At 43.8% G+C, this 16,488-nt stretch overlaps 1 protein-coding gene across 1 annotated transcript; it reads right to left on the reverse strand.

The window, feature by feature from the left end:
* Positions 1-267: 267 nt before the first annotated feature.
* Positions 268-9,015, reverse strand: LOC127625256 (zinc finger protein 345-like). The gene is made up of 5 exons (XM_052100431.1): positions 8,922-9,015; positions 8,286-8,480; positions 7,828-8,203; positions 5,652-6,092; positions 268-5,074 (listed from the first exon to the last, which is right to left on the reverse strand). Exons 2-5 carry the CDS (start codon positions 8,478-8,480, stop codon positions 3,705-3,707), a joined length of 2,382 nt encoding a protein of 793 aa, XP_051956391.1. The 5' UTR covers positions 8,922-9,015; the 3' UTR covers positions 268-3,704.
* Between the last annotated feature and the right edge of the window lie 7,473 nt (positions 9,016-16,488).

The following is a 16,488-nucleotide window of genomic DNA, read 5'->3' on the forward strand; positions in this document are numbered from 1 at the left end:
TGATATTACTTCCTCCGAAGTAATATCTGAGTCAACAGAGTTTATTTGATCACATATTAATTTAGAAAGTTCTAATGGCTCTATGAAGTTTCTAATATTCTTATCAGTAGATGAAGACATGGAGCTATAAAGATCGAAATACAATTCTTTAAAGGCTTTATTAATATCTGTGACAGAAGTAAATATATTGCCTCCAGTAGAATTCACTGAAGGAATGGTGGGAAAAAACCTCTCTGGCAAGAGGTTTCCCCGTTTTGTCCCCCGACTCAAAATATGTCTGTCCAAACAAAACTCGACCTTCTGTGACAGAATATTATCTTTGGTGTGTTAAGACATGTTGACACATATAGAGAAAAGAAAATCATATAGATGGTGCTTTAATACACCCCTTTTACAGGACCCAGCATTTCAACAAATGTCAAAGACAGAAGTCAATGTCTGTGTAGAAACCAACTGGTCCTCTGTGGGCATGGCATGGAAGGGCTCAAGGCAGTTCTTAGGTGGTGGATCATACAATATGCCTCATTAATTAAAAAGACCAAAGCACAAGAATTCATAGAATTGGAAAAGAGTATTAAAAGTGCTGAAACGGAGCAGAGACGTCGAATGTTATCCAATGGCTTTAGGAGTTGACCCGGCTTCACAGGTTGCCACTGGAGTCCTCTTCCACGACACCATCAGCTGGTGGATGCCTGAAAAAAATGTGTCGCAAATTGGCCACACCTACAGATTACATAAACATTTTTTTTTTTTAAATGAATGTAAATGTCCTTCAAATAGATAGATTAAATAGATAAAATGCCAATGTCACTTTTCTTTGCTGACCACTGATCTGTAAGCCCCAAATAGCCTCAAACTTTATATAAAATCTTACCTTGGGTTGTTAGCTTTAAAAAGGATTTGAAGAAATAGTGACGTTTACTTGTTTGTTAGCTAGATTGGGTGCATAATCCAATGTTGTGTCAATTTTATTTAGAACAAAATATGATGTCCCGTAGAAAAGTATGAGAAACAAATCGTCAGCAAAATAGGTTCTCATCTATTGAAGATTAAATGTTATGCATCATTGTAAAGCTCAGATTATCTACTTCACAATGACACCTAGATTGGGCTTCTAGACAACTCAGAAGCCAACAAAAGCTCTCAGCACTTAAAAAAAGGCTTGTTGTCTACAGTGCATCCGGAAAGTATTCACAGCGCTTCACTTTTTCCACATTTTGTTATGTTACAGCCTTATTCCAAAATGGATTAAAACAATTATTTTCCTCAAAATTCTACAAACAATACCCCATAATGACAATGTGAAAGAAGTTTGTTTGAAATCTTTGCAAATTTATAAATAAAAACAAAAAAACAAAAAAAACAAATCACACGTACATAAGTATTCACAGCCTTTGTCATGACACTCAAAATTGAGCTCAGGTGCATCATGTTTCCACTGATCATCCTTGAGATGTTTCTACAACTTTATTGGAGTCCACCTGTGGTAAATTCAGTTGATTGGACTTGATTAGGAAAGGCACACACCTGTCTATATAAGGTCCCACAGTTAACAGTGCATGTCAGAACACAAACCGAGCTATGAAGTCCAAGGAATTGTCTTTAGACCTCAGAGACAGGATTGTATCGAGGCACAGATCTGGGGAAGGGTACAGAAACATTTCTGCAGCATTGAAGGTCCCAATGAGCACAGTGGCCTCCATCATCTGTAAATGGAAGAAGTTTGGAACCACCGGGACTCTTCCTAAAGCAGGCCGCCCGGCCAAACTGAGCGATCGGGGGAGAAGGGAGGTGACCAAGAACCTGAAAGTCACTCTGAAAAAGCTGGTTCTTAAAAACAAATAATAGTTGAAAGCATTCTCGTAAATGGAAGAAGTTTGGAACCACCAGGCCTCTTCCTAGAGCTGGCCGCCCGGCCAAAATGAGCGATCGTGGGAGGGGGGGGCCTTAGTCAGGGAGGTGACCAAGAACCTGATGGTCACTCTGACAGAGCTCCAGCATTTCTCTGTGGAGAGAGGAGAACCTTCAAGTAGAACAACCATCTCTGCAGCAATCCACCAATCAGGCCTGTATGGTAGAGTGGCCAGACGAAAGCCACTCCTCAGTAAAAGGCACATGACAGCCCGCCTGGATTTTGCCAAAAGGCACCTGAAGGACTCTCCAACGATGAAAAACAAAATTCTCTGGTCTGATGAAACAAAGATTGAACTCTTTGGCCTGAATAGCAAGCGTCATGTATGGAGGAAACCAGGCACCGCTCATTACCTGGCCAATACCATCCCTACAGTGAAGCATGGTGGCTGCTGTGGAGATGTTTTTCAGCAGCAGGAACTGGGAGACTAGTCAGGATCGAGGAAAAGATGAATGCAGCAATGTACAGAGACATCCTTGATGAAAACCTGCTCCAGAGTGCTCTGGACCTCAGATTGGGGTGAAGGTTCATCTTCCAACAGGACAACGACCCTAAGCACACAGCCAAGATAACAAAGGAGTGGCTACAGGACAACTCTGTGAATGTCCTTGAGTGGTCCAGCCAGAGCCCAGACTTGAACCCGATTGAACATCTCTGAGAGATCTGAAAATGGCTGTGCACACAGAAATTAATTGGCAAGCGTATAACACAGAAAATTACATTTACACTTTATTGTAAAAGTACAAGTTGAGTTTGATGTCTGTGTATTTATGTTTACTCATTGTCTGTATGTGGATATTGCACATTTTACATTGCTGCTCTGTGAGAAGCACATAATTAAGAATTTCATTGCATTTGTTCCAAATTACTCATTACATATGAAAATAAATGCTTTGACTTGACTTTGAATTTTGACAGTGAACATCAAAGGTGTTGCCTTATTTTTACTGACACATTAGACTCAGATCAAGTAAATTTCTTGGTACATGACACAAAGTCTTGTATCAATTCAGACGGAGGAAACCATTTGTTATAAAAAAATTATAAACAAAAAAAAACTAAAATTGTTGAAAATTTCCAAACAGCCCAAGAACTTTTAGTCTTATTTTGCATTTGATTACTTTGTTTTTGTATTATGATTTTTTTCATGTTAATTTGCTGGTGTTACTGGCAAAAATCAAGCACTATTTTCTCGGTTCTATTTTTATTAATGACTATTGAATTATTATTTGAAATGCTTGAAGTTATGTTTAGCAATGTCGCTTGAAACAATGTTATCTGATGTGGCCACTAAAAATGTGTGAAATCACTGCAGCGGCAAAGCTGGATAACAAGGCCAACAGTTACATCAAGAAGAGGCTGAGCTTGCCACTTTGTGTTTCAGATGTAGCATCGTTTGGAAGAAGTGCCTTACAGCTGCCACTAAAGACCATCTGCTTAGGCTACGAGCAGGAGAAGACCAGGCTGGTCTTAGAGCTAAAGGAATCGACATTGACCACTCTGTGAGGGCTGGTCAAGCCCAAGTACAAACAGGCTGCATTTGGAAGGCAGAGCAGGTTGTAAACCAGTCAGTTTCAAGGCTGAAGCACCAAGACATTGTACAGAAGTTTATTTGAATTTTCTACTATTTATTTGAAGCATTGCACCTGAAGATGGACATCTCTCTGTGATTCCTTTCTGCAACACTTTGTCATATGAGTAACTACATGACTTGTCACTGAAACTCCAACATGAGCAGTATGAACTCTCTTGTGTGTTTTCAGGTTGTTTGACGCACTGTCTTTCCACGTTGTCAGCACTTGTAAGGTTTCTCACCAGTATGAATTCTCTCGTGTTTTTTTAGGTTGTATGACTGAGCGAAGCTTTTTCCACAGTGTGAACACTTGTAAGGTTTCACTCCAGTATGGATTCTCTCATGTTTTTTCATTTGTTGTAGCAAAGTGAATGTCTTTCCACAGTGCGAGCACATGTATGGTTTTTCTCCACTATGAATTCTCTCATGTGTTTTCAGGTTGTGTAAAAGAGTGAAAGTCTTTCCACAGTGTGAGCACTTGTAAGGTTTTTCTCCAGTATGAACTCTCTCGTGTGTTTTCAGGTTGTTTGACACACTGAAACTCTTTCCACAGTGTGAACACTTGTAAGGTTTCTCTCCAGTATGAATTCCCTCATGTTTTTTCAGGTATTTTGAGACACTGAAACTCTTTTCACAGTGTGAGCACTTGTAAGGTTTTTCTCCACTATGAATTCTCTCATGTGTTTTCAGGTTGTGTACAAGAGTGAAACTCTTTCCACAGTGTGAGCACTTGTATGGTTTTTCTCCAGTATGAACTCTCTCGTGTGCTTTCAGGTTGTTTGACCCACTGAAACTCTTTCCACAGTGTGAACACTTGTAAGGTTTCTCTTCAGTATGGATTCTCTCGTGTTTTTTTAGGTTTTGTGACTGAGTAAATCTCTTTTCACAGTGTGAGCACTTGTAAGGTTTCTCTCCAGCATGGATTCTTTTATGTGTTTTTAGGTTTTTTGACTGATTGAAACTCTTTTCACAGTGTGAGCACTTGTAAGGTTTCTCTCCAGTGTGGATTCTATTGTGTGCTTTCAAGTTTTCTGTCCGGGTGAAAGTCTTTTCACAGTGTGAACACTTGAAAGGTTTTTCTCCAGTATGCATTCTGTGGTGGTTTTTCAAGTCACTGGATTTAATAAATGTCTTCCCACATTCAAAGCACATATGAACCCTCATGCCGGTATGTATTTTCTGGTGCTCTATCAAATATGACAGGAGTGTAAAACTCTTTCCACAAAAAGAACACTGGTAAGGCTTCTCATTTGTGTGCAGTTTCAGATGTTGTTTTAAGACTGAATTCAAAACAAATGTTTTACCACATATATCACATTCAAATGGTCTTTCTCCAGAGTGCAAGAGGAGATGATCTTTGAGTTGGCCTGCATACGCAAAACTTTTTTCACACTGATGGCACGTGTAAGGTTTCTCTCCCGTATGAATTCTCATGTGTATTTCAGGCTGGCATTTACGTGGTGAATTCTTCTCAGTCTTTGAGTCACTCAGAGATTTTTCTTCAGTTGTGAAATCAAGATGTATCTGATCCTGAAGTTTCTCCTCCACTTCATTCAGTTCTTGACTTTCCTCTTGCACTTCCATCAGCTCTACAATGAACACAGTAAATTGACAATATCAATTCAAGAGGCGCAAATGTACAAAAAAAAGAACCCTGATGTGATGACAAATTAAACCAAACGTCCAGGGCTGCGTTTTCCAAAATCATCATTAGCAAAGTTGATCATAGAATCCATTGGCGCCAATGGTCTCTACAATCAACTTAAGCTTGCGATGCTCTTGGGAAACGCAGCCCATGCTGAAACATGCATTTCATGATTAAAGCCATTTAGTTTGAATCTGAGCCACAGTCACAAAAATAAAGTCATACATATTTGCAACAACATAAGGGTGAGTACTTTCCATTAATGTCAGAACTATTCCTTTAATGCCAAAATTTTAAAAAGAAAGAACAAATTAAGACTTAATTTTTAAGCAGAAATCCTTAATCTAGAATTGTTATGACCTTGGAAAATTTTAATAAAAGATGTACCTTTTTACATAAAATAAACAATAAAATCCATGAGGGACTTTTAGAGCGACTTTTGAGATAAAACCTCTTTCTTAAAACAGATTTTAACATGACAGTCGCTTTACATGAAAATATGAATCTTTAATAAAACATACCTGAAGAAATAAAATCATCTTCATCAATCTGTTGTTGTTCTGCTGTGATTTCTTCTTGTATCTCCTCCTGCTTCACTTCAATCTTCACTGGTGTCTGCAGCATCTGCTGTTCTCCATCATCACCACTCTGTTGTTCCTCTGTTGTGATTTCTTCTTTTATCTCCTCCTGCTTCACTTCAATCTTCACAGGTGTCTGCAGCATCTGCTGTTCTCCAGCGTTACAGACAGAAGTCAGAGACTCTGTGGAGGTTTGAGCTCCCTGATTACTGTTACACACACTCTCCTGAGCATCAGTAGAACAGAGTAAAGTGAGCTGTGAGTCCTGTGTGTCTCTGGATCTCTGTTCAGAGAGTTTGTCCAGCAGCTGCTGTGGTGTGGACTGATCTCTGCAGCTCCACACTGAATCCTGACATTCTGTGGAGGTCCCATCAGTCACACACTCTGAAAATGTAATTTGCATTAATAATATGAACTGTCACTGTTTTAAATCATTTATACAGTAGTTACATTGAGTCAACATTCATTAGTATAACAAAAGCTAAAATAGTAGTGTCTCTTTAAGAAAACCAGCAGCAAGCGTCTGATGTGTTTTAAGAGAAGAGTTGCACTGTTTGTGCACCACATCCATTCTATGTGTGATTAAAACTAATGTTTCTTTTCACTTTCAGATTAACAACTTACGGTAAAGAACAGAAATACTATTAAAAGAGGTATTATTCAATGAAAACGGACTGTGTGGATCTAATCATTGATGGACACACATTTCAAGGAACTGGTGTTAATGCGACAACACGCAGTTTGATCTTGGTGCTAAACTTCTTCGTCACTTCACAACTCAATCACTGGCAAGTGAAATCTGAACATTACTAAACAATGTCAAATTTTTTATCTGGTCAGATTTACAAGTAATTTGTGTACACATCTCAGCATGCCCTGGGATTCTAACTTGCGAACTCTGGGGGTGGTTGTCAGCATCTTTACTCAATGAGCTACCCAGGCCCCTTATACAGAATGTTTACTAAGACTGATTTAAAAGTATTAACGGAGTTAAAATTCAAAATAACCGTTTTATTACACCTTTCAACCCTCTAAAACTCAGTGGAAGGTAAAGTATTTGAGCGGAACAGGGCACAGGCATGATCACTTAATACAGTATGTGATGTATATACACTGATCAGCTACAACATTAAAACCTCCTGTCTAATATTGTGAAGGTCCGCTCATGCTGCCAAAACAGCTCTGACCCATCGAGGCATTGAATCCACAAGACCTCTGAAGGTATCCTGTGGTATCTGGCACCAAGAAATTAGCAGCAGATCCTTTAAGTCCTGTATGCTGCGAGGTGTGGCCTCCATGGATCGGACTTGTTGGTTCAGCACATCCCATAGATGCTCAATCAGATTGAGATCTGGGGAATTTGGAGGCCAAGTCAACACTCTTTGTCATGTTCCACAAACCATTCCTGAACAATTTTTGCAGTGTGGCAGGGCACATTATCCTGCTATGCAGCCCCATACGCAGCAAGCTGCGATGCACTGTGTGTGCTCACACCTTTCTATCATGGCCAGCATTAAGTTTTAAGCAATCTGTGCTACAGTAGCTCTTCTGTGGGATCGGACCAGACTGGCTAGCCTTCGCTCCCAACGTACATCAATGAGGCTTGTGTGCCCATGTCCCAGTCGCCGGTTCAACAGTTGCCCTTCCTTGGACTACTTTTGGTAGGTACTAACCACTGCACACCAGGAACACCCCACAAGAGTTGCCATTTTGGAGATGATCTGATCCAGTCGTCTAGCACTCACAATTTTGCCCTCGTTAAAGACACTCAGATCCTTTCGCGTGCCAATTTTTCCAATACATGAAATTCAAGAACTGACTGTTCACTTGCTGCCAAATACATCCCACACTTTGACAGGTGCCACTATAATAATATCTATGTTATTCACTTCACCTGTCAGTGATTTTAATGTTGTGGCTAATCAGTGTATGTGATCATTTATTTGTCACAGGGCAGTGAAAGCAGATGTACCTTTTAAAAGACAACTGAGCACTTCTAAAACCACAATAAAAACAGCAAAAAACTTTTTTTTGAGTGATGAAATAATTTGGTAATAGACTCTGACATGACAGTTGATTGTCATCAAAATAAAACAGAAACAAAAACAAAGAAAGATACCTGATGGAATAAAATAATCATCTTCATCACTCTGTTGTTCTTCTGCTGCAGTTTCTTCTTTTATCTCCTCTTGCATCACTTCAATCTTCACTGGTGTCTGCAGCATCTGCTGTTCTCCAGCGTTACAGACAGAAGTCAGAGACTCTGTGGAGGTTTGATCACCCTGATTACTGTCACACACACTCTCCTGAGCATCAGTAGAACAGAGTAAAGTGAGCTGTGAGTCCTGTGTGTCTCTGGATCTCTGTTCAGAGAGTTTGTCCAGCAGCTGCTGTGGTGTGGACTGATCTCTGCCGCTCCACACTGAATCCTGACATTCTGTGGAGGTCCCATCAGTCACACACACTGAAGATTGACAGGAAACCTTTTCCAGCTCCTGACAAACACAACACAATCACATCTGTACCGTTCATCATCACAGAGTCACAGTCATATCACATCATTTGAAACTTACTTACAATCTCAACTTGAACTCGCTCAAAACAGGTGCAGGATGAATACAGTTCTCTCTCCATCAGTTTTGTCTTCAGTGACATCAACTCTTTCTTCAGCTGAGAGATTTCTGTGATGAAATCATCAATATCCAGCATGGACAGATCAGTTCCTACTGATTTACAGCAGATCACATCCACCTGCTCTCTCATGATGAACATCTGAACACAAAAACATCCTCATTATAATGGACAAACATTCAATCACACTCAAAAACATTATTATATGATTATTACACACAAGAAATTCAGATAGTATAAAGATGGTATAAAAATAAATGTTAGTTTGGTTTCAGGAATATTATCAGCTATCATAACAGGCTAATATGATACAATATATTATCATCTACTGTGAACTAATTAATAAACAGGCGCTGTATTTAAAGAGCTAATTTCAGACATTAAACGTGATATTCTCAGATTGCTGCTCGTTTTTAATGGAACTGAATATTTTAAAGCGTTCATCACAAAATAATGCTTCATGTGGAGATAATAAGCTTTGTTCATTAAAACGGCACAGAGAGAAAAACAACATGCATAGAAATAAACATATATCTTCATTTGCATACAAAATAAATGATGTAAAACACATTAAACACGTACCTAAGAGCTCAAACCGTCTGCAGCTCTTGTTTAATCTCGGGTTTTCTTGGTTAAAAAAATAACTCACGGTGAGTTTCTGTCATCTACAGTGTTGTGTCCAGAAGTTCTCGCGCATGCGCATTCTATTATGATGCTATGACGCTTTTCCCGCTCGCCTCAGAGTATTAATAGACTCGTTTAAGATGCCAAACGCTTCGGTTTGAAAGAAGACGAGAACAGACGGCTGCAGTCAGGTGAGGAGTAAAATACATGCTGTGAAGTCGGACAATTTTCACTTCTCGTACTGGTTCAGACACCTTAGAGATTAAAGGCAGATATCGCGGGATTCACGTTCATGCGCTGTTGCTGATAAAGTGTATATAATATACATTCTGTGGCTTTAAAACGAAAACGTGATTAAAAAAACACTCAGTGTACCTGTTATTTAATATTGACCCAAATAAGACGTGTCTCTCCATCCATTTTTAGTTTAATAAAGACACAGTTTAGATATTTTTTACAGAGATCACCCTGTCAGAGTGTTGGGAATATTCACCTACAGGGCTGTAGCAAGTAGTTCTGGGCCCCTTACCTATTAAATAATAGAGTTTTGAACTTGTTGTGGGCCCCCCTGGACTTTTGGGCACCTAGAATCATTACCACTTTTCACCCCACTATCTACAGCCCTATTCACATATAATTTATACACATTAATCATGATAGAAATAAAAACAAATGTAACATTTTAGAAGAGATCGAAACATCACATCAAGGTTTTTTTATTTGTTCAGTGCCATGCAAACAAGAAGTTATTTATACATAGTCACCATAATAATTTGTTACATTGCACATTGAACACTGTAAGACATTATAGATATTACAGTGTCATTTTTTTTATTATTAAAACGATGAGTGTTGTGAAAAGTGAAAAAAATGGCTTGACATTGCCAAAGCCATCATACTCTATGTATACAGGAAGTCAGCATCTTCACTGTTTTTCGTTTGTTGTAACCTTGAATAGATACACATGTAAGATTGAAAGGATACACTTCAGCAACTTAAGCAACTTTGGTAATCACATTATTCTTATTGTATTTACATGTTTGGCTGCAATGTCTGGACCACACACATAAGCTTTTCATACATAATTTCACTTGTGTAATGGTGTAGTGACAATAAAACTGAGATGTTGATGGCATGCATGACATTGAACAACCAAGATCTGCTTAATAAACTACCCATAAGCACCTTAGGAATGCATTTATTATATTTGTTTTTAATTTTATTTTGCAGCTGAAGATCAGTCATTGGCATAGAATATAGCCATGGTTGCTGTTGTAGAGTGAGCTTTTGTAGATTAACCTATAGGGGGCAATCTAATGCTTTTTTGGCTTTGGCTTAAGAGTAGCAAAGAAGAAAGTGTTAGCAGATATTGATTCCACCTGGACTTGACTCAAGTGTATTGCTGGCTTGTGTTCTCTGAGTAAATTAACTTCTTTGAACGGATTTGTCTCCTGCAGTTGCTCATTTTGTGTTACCACAGAAAGGCTGACTACATGTTCTGTAAATCCCATTATTTGAGCATTTCTGTAATCAGACCATCCAAAATTATTCTCATTATGTCCTTTTAAATTAGTCCAATGAAAACTTAACTGATCAATTATACCTACACATATATAAAGGTACTTCCTTCCCCCATTTCCACCAGCAAGGCTGGAATTGGGGATGACTTAAAAGCACCACAGCATGTTCTTAGGGCTTTTACCTGCACTGATTCTATCTTTTTAATTATAGATGCTGATGCATAACCATAAATTATACTCCCATGGTCGAGTGATGACCTGATTACTGCACAATATATTCTCCTTACTGGTCTTCTTCTAGCTCCCCATTTGACTATTGCCAAACATCTAAATGTATTTATGCTTTAATTACAATCCTCTATCAGATTCTTAGCATGTATCCTAAATCTTCATCTAGATACATACCATATACCCAGGTATTTTATTGCTAATAGTACCTGATTATATAATTTCAGTTGAACTTTTGGGACAGTTTTCTTTTTTGTGAAGCACATCACTTGAGTTTTATTAACTTATTACTCAATTTCTCTACCTGTATGCTCCGTTCCACATACATTTGAAATCAGAAGTTTACATACACCTTAGCCAAATATATTTAAACTTAGTTTTTTTTACAATTCCTGACATTTAATCATAGAAAACATTCCCTGTCTTAAGGCAGGATGCACACTGTACGATTTATAATAGTCCTTTACACTCAAAAAAATATTATATAACTTTGGAGCTATGCTTGGTGTCATTGTCCATTTGAAAACCCATTTGCAACTGAGCTTTAACTTTATGTCTTGAGATGTTGCTTCAATATCCACATAATGTTCCTTCCTAATGATGCCATCTGTATTGTGAAGTGAACCAGTCCCTCCTGCAGCAAAGCACACTCTCAACATGTCACCGCCTCACCCTTTTTCCTCCAAACATATCACTGGTCATTATGACAAACAGTTCAAATTTTGTTTCATCAGACAAGAGGAAATTTTTCAAAAAAGTATGATCTTTGTCCCCATGTGCACTTGCAAATTGTAGTCTGGCTATTTATGGCAGTTTAGGAGCAGTGGCTTCTTCCTTACTGAGCAGAATTTCAGGTTATGTCGATATAGGACTCGTTTTACTGTGGATATAGATACTTGTCTACCAGAGTCGTCCAGCATCTTCACAAAGGTCCTTTGCTGTTTTCTGGGAATGATTTGCACTTTTCACACCAAACTCCATTCATCTCTAAGAGACACAATGTATCTCCTTCCTGAGTGGTATGATGGCTCTGTGTGGTCCCATAGTGTTTATACTTGTGTATTATTGATTGTACAGGTGAACATAGTACTTTCAGACATTTGTAAATTACTCTCAATGATGAACCAGACTTGTGGAGGACCAGAATTTTTTGTTTAGGTCTTTGCTGATTTTTTTGGTTTTCCCATGATGTCAAGCAGAAGCATTGAGTTTGAAAGTAGATCTTAAAATACATCCACAGGTGCACCTCCAATTGACTCCAATCAGAAACTAATTGCCTAAAGACTGTAAATGTTTGACCCACTGGAATTGTGATATAGTCAACTAAAAGTGAAACAATCTGTCTGTAAACAATTGTTGGAAACATAACTTGTGTCATGAACAAAGTAGATGTCCTAAACGACTTGTCAAAACTGTAGTTTGCTAATATGAAATCTGTGGAGTGGTTAAAATACAAGTTTTAATGACTTAAGCCTAAGTGTATGTAAACGTCTAGGTTACGTATGTAACCTCAGTTCCCCGATGGAGGGAACGAGACGTTGTGTCAGAGAACGACACTAGGGGTCTCTCTTGAGCGCCGATATTCACCTCTGTACTATGAAAAAAGGCCAATGAGAGTTGGCAGCCAGTATTTGCATGTCCCGCCCCCGGACATACGGGTATTTAAGCGGCGCAAATACGGGAGTTCATTCAGGATTTTTCTGAGGAGCCGGAAATGGTCCGGCCACAACAGGGGCTCGGCTCAGCGACGTGGCAAGGGGGACACAACGTCTCGTTCCCTCCATCGGGGAACTGAGGTTACATACGTAACCTAGACGTTCCCCTTCTGTCGCTCTCTTACGTTGTGTCAGTGAACGACACTAGGGGTCCACTTAAAAAGCGCCATGCGCTGAGCCGTGTACGTGATCCGCTGATACAGGAGCGAGCAGGTATTCCTACGTGCAGAACGACCAACTGTATCAGCCGCACGTACCCTTCCCCAATGCCCCATTTAAGCCATCAGGACTCCTTACTGTTACCCCGGAGGGGGGAACAAGGTGACGGCCGCCAACATGGGAACGGGCCAGCCTGGCTGGGCCTCTTTTCTCTCTATGTTTCTTGCATAGAGCAACTACGGCCGGGGCCCTTACACGCATTGAGGGAAGGGGGTCTTAGCCCTTGGTAGGGCGGGGAAGACCCTGCGGAGGCCACACCTACCCGGAGGGGAGGCAAATTTGAGTGGCACATACATCGCATGGCCTATACCTAGGCCTTATGCTGGAACAGTAGTGCGGTGGTAGCACCAGCCTCAAAGAGGGGAGCATACAGCACGGCACCTGGGGCAGCTGTGACTGCCTAAGGGAAACACGGCGTCAACTCACGTGAGGGGACAGAACCGTGGTTTTACACACAGGGGAGTCCGAGCAGGAGGCCTTACCTGTGGGGCCCCTATACCAGTACAGGGTAGCTAGCGGTACCCGCAGTGGTTTGGGTCGGCGAGTCCCTCCGCGAGAACTGCGACCACGCAAGGGCTAGGGGAGGAGCCAACCAGTGTCCCAAGCCTGGGATCTCCTGGGAAGAAGGCGCACTGTTTCCCCTGGTTAGGGGGAAGGGCGCTGGGTGCAAGCGATCCACCCGGTCAGATCGTTGGCGTGTCACTGAGTTCTACGGGCTCGGTACCTGAGAGAACACGGGACGAAACTGACTCAACTCGGAGATTGTAGAATCTCGCAAAAGTGTTAGGTGTTGCCCAGCCCGCAGCTCTACAAATGTCTGCTAGGGCAGTGCCCCTAGCCAGTGCCCATGAGGACGCCACACTCCTGGTGGAGTGGGCTCGGACCCGCAAAGGGGGGGCACAGCCTGGGTGTGATAAGCCAGGGAAATGGCATCGACAACCCAGTGGGCGAGTCTCTGCTTGGAGACAGCGTTCCTTTCTGCTGTCCCCAAAGCAGACGAAGAGCTGCTCAGAGCGTCTGGTGCTCTGTGTGCGGTCCAGGTAAATACGTAAGGCACGTACCGGACACAGCAGTGAGAGGGCTGGGTCTGCCTCCTCCCGGGGCAGCGCTTGCAGGTTCAAGGTTCACCACTTGATCCCTGAAGGGTGTGGTAGGAACCCTGGGCACGTAGCCCGGTCGCAGTCTTAGGATCACGAAAGTGTCTGCCGGACCGAACCCCAGGCAGGCGTCGCTAACAGAGAACGCATGCAGGTCCCCGACCCTCTTGATGGAGGCGAGCGCGATCAGCAGGGCCGTCTTGAGAGAGAGGGCCCTGAGTCCAACTGAGTCAAGCGGCTCGAAGGGGGGTCTCCGGAGTCCCATCAGGACGACCGAGAGATCCCAGGAGGGAAATAGGTTAGGCCGGGAGGGAATCATCCTCCGGGCACCTTTTAGGAACCTGACGATTAAGTCGTGCTTGCCAAGAGACTTGCCGTCTACCGTGTCATGGTGGGCCGCGATAGCAGCAACATACACCTTGAGGGTGGAGGGGACAGCCTCCTCTCCAGCCTCTCCTGAAGAAACACGAGCACTGACCTAACTGCGCACTTCTGCGGGTCTTCGGCTCGGGAAGAACACCAGTTCGCGAACAGATGCCACTTCAGGGCGTAAAGATGCCTGGTCGAAGGGGCTCTGGCTTGGTTAATAGTGTCTATGACGGCTAAAGGTAGGCCGGCTAGACCCTCCGCGTCCCGTCCAGGGACCAGACGTGGAGTTTCCAGAGGTCTGGGCGCGGGTGCCAGAGCGTGCCCCGTCCCTGAGAAAGAAGGTCCTTCCTCAGGGGAATTCGCCAGGGAGGGGCTGTCATAAGGAGCGTGAGATCCGAAAACCACGTCCGGTTGGGCCAGTAGAGGGCCACCAGAGTGACTTGCTCCTTGTCCTCCCTGACCTTGCATAGCACCTGTGCAAGAAGGCTCACTGGGGAAAAGCGTGCTTGCGCAGCCCCACGGGCCAGCTGTGTGCCAGAGCATCTGTCCCCAGGGGAGCCTCTGTGAGGGCATACCAGAGCGGACAGTGGGAGGTTTCCTGGGAGGCAAACAGGTCTACCTGGGCCTTGCCGAACCTGTCCCAAATCAGCTGGACCGATTGGGGGTGGAGCCTCCACTCTCCACCAGGCAAGGTTTGTCTTGACAGCGCGTCCGCTATCACATTGAGTTTGCCGGGGATGTGAGTGGCACGCAGCGACTCCAGCCCGAAGAAAGCAGAGGTCTATCCAGGGTTTGAAGGTTTGGAGGCAGGCAGTGGTAATTTCCACGCCGTGCGTGCCGTGGCGCCATGCTCGTCTCGGGACTCGAGTCTGGAGCCAATGCTGAAGTGGTCTCATATGCATCAACCCTAGTGGCGCGACCGCCGCGGAGGATGCCATATGCCCCAGGAGCTGTTGGAAACGCTTCAACGGGACCACGGTGCCTGGCTTGAAGGAAGCGAGGCATTCCAGCACTGACTGAGCACGTTCGTTGGAGAGACGTGCTGTCATTGAGACTGAGTCTAACTCCAAACCGAGAAAAGAGATGCTCTGGACTGGGGTGAGCTTGCTCTTCTCCCAGTTGACCTGAAGCCCCAAGCGGCGGAGGTGCTCGAGCACCTGGTCTCTGTGTGCGCATAGTAATTCCTGCGAGGGGCCAGAATAAGCCAATCGTCGAGGTAATTGAGTATGCGTATGCCCGCTCCTCGTAGCGGGGCAAGAGCCACCTCTGCGACCTTCGTGAAGACGCGAGGGGACAGAGACAGGCCGAAGGGGAGGACCTTGTACTGATACGCCTGGCCGTCGAATGCGAACCGTAGAAAGGGTCGGTGTCGAGGGCGAATTGAGACGTGAAAGTACGCGTCCTTCAGGTCTACCGCTGCGAACCAATCTAGATGCCGAACGCCAGATAGAATTTGTTTCTGGGTGAGCATTTTGAACGGGAGTTTGGACAGGGTCCGATTGAAAACTCGCAGGTCCAAGATCGGTCGTATGCCACCGCCTTTCTTGGGTACAACGAGTAAGGGCTGTAGAAACCCTTCTTCGTTTCGGTTGGAGGGACAGGCTCTATCGCATCCTTGATTAGAAGGGAGGCGATTTCCTCGCGCAGGGAGAGGGCATGTTCGCCGTGCACTGCGGAGGAACGAACGCCCAGGAAGGGGGGCGGAGACCTGGCAAACTGAATTGCGTAACCGAGTCGAATGGTCCGGTGCAGCCAGCGTGACGAGCTGGGCAGAGAAAGCCATGCCTCTGCGCTCTGTGCTAGGGGCACCAAGGGGACAAGTATTTTGGACGTACTCGGCGGGGCTTCGCAGCGGTGCGGAACAGGTAACGCGGCGTCGGGAGGCTCTGTGGCGTCCCGAGGCTCTGGTGCTGAGAATAAGCTCAAAGCACTTACCTTGTTCCGCGCGCCCGGCAGGGGCGGGTTCGTGACAGAGGAGGAGGTCTGATGTCGGCGTCCTCTGGGCTCGTCTGAACCGGCCGGCCGGGGAACAGTCGTGGAGCTGAGGGCGGAGCACCGCATCCTGGGCTCCGGGACTGTTGAGGCCTGAAACAAAAGTGCCGTGAGAACGGCATTTGCGAGCCATGTGACCCAGAGGTAAAGGAAATAGCTCTTTTATTGAGAATTTGGGTACCGCAGCCCCGTCAGGGGTGCGGCAAATGAAAAACACAGGATTCTCCTCCCGGCCCTCCACCGGGGACGGAGCGGTCTCACCATCTCCGGAGCTAACTTCTCGTCCTCTGGGTCCGCTGTCTCAGGGACGTTTGGGAGCCTTCCGGGTCCTCGACGGGGTCCGTGAGGCAGGGGCGTACGCTTCCTGCGGTTTGCTCGACGCTGG

The sequence above is a fragment of the Xyrauchen texanus genome, chromosome 31 (genome assembly GCF_025860055.1).
Source record: "Xyrauchen texanus isolate HMW12.3.18 chromosome 31, RBS_HiC_50CHRs, whole genome shotgun sequence".
In the NCBI taxonomy this organism is placed as follows: Eukaryota; Metazoa; Chordata; class Actinopteri; order Cypriniformes; family Catostomidae; genus Xyrauchen; species Xyrauchen texanus.

Bases quoted from the DNA above. Each gene is read 5' to 3' on its own strand.
- LOC127625256 (XM_052100431.1), bottom strand. From the start codon at position 8,480: ATGTTCATCATGAGAGAGCAGGTGGATGTGATCTGCTGTAAATCAGTA. The intron at 6,093-7,827 runs GTATCTTTCTTT...TTACATTTTCAG, and splicing joins TGATTATTTTATTCCATCAG to AGTGTGTGACTGATGGGACC. The intron at 5,075-5,651 runs GTATGTTTTATT...TGTTCATTGTAG, and splicing joins AGATGATTTTATTTCTTCAG to AGCTGATGGAAGTGCAAGAG.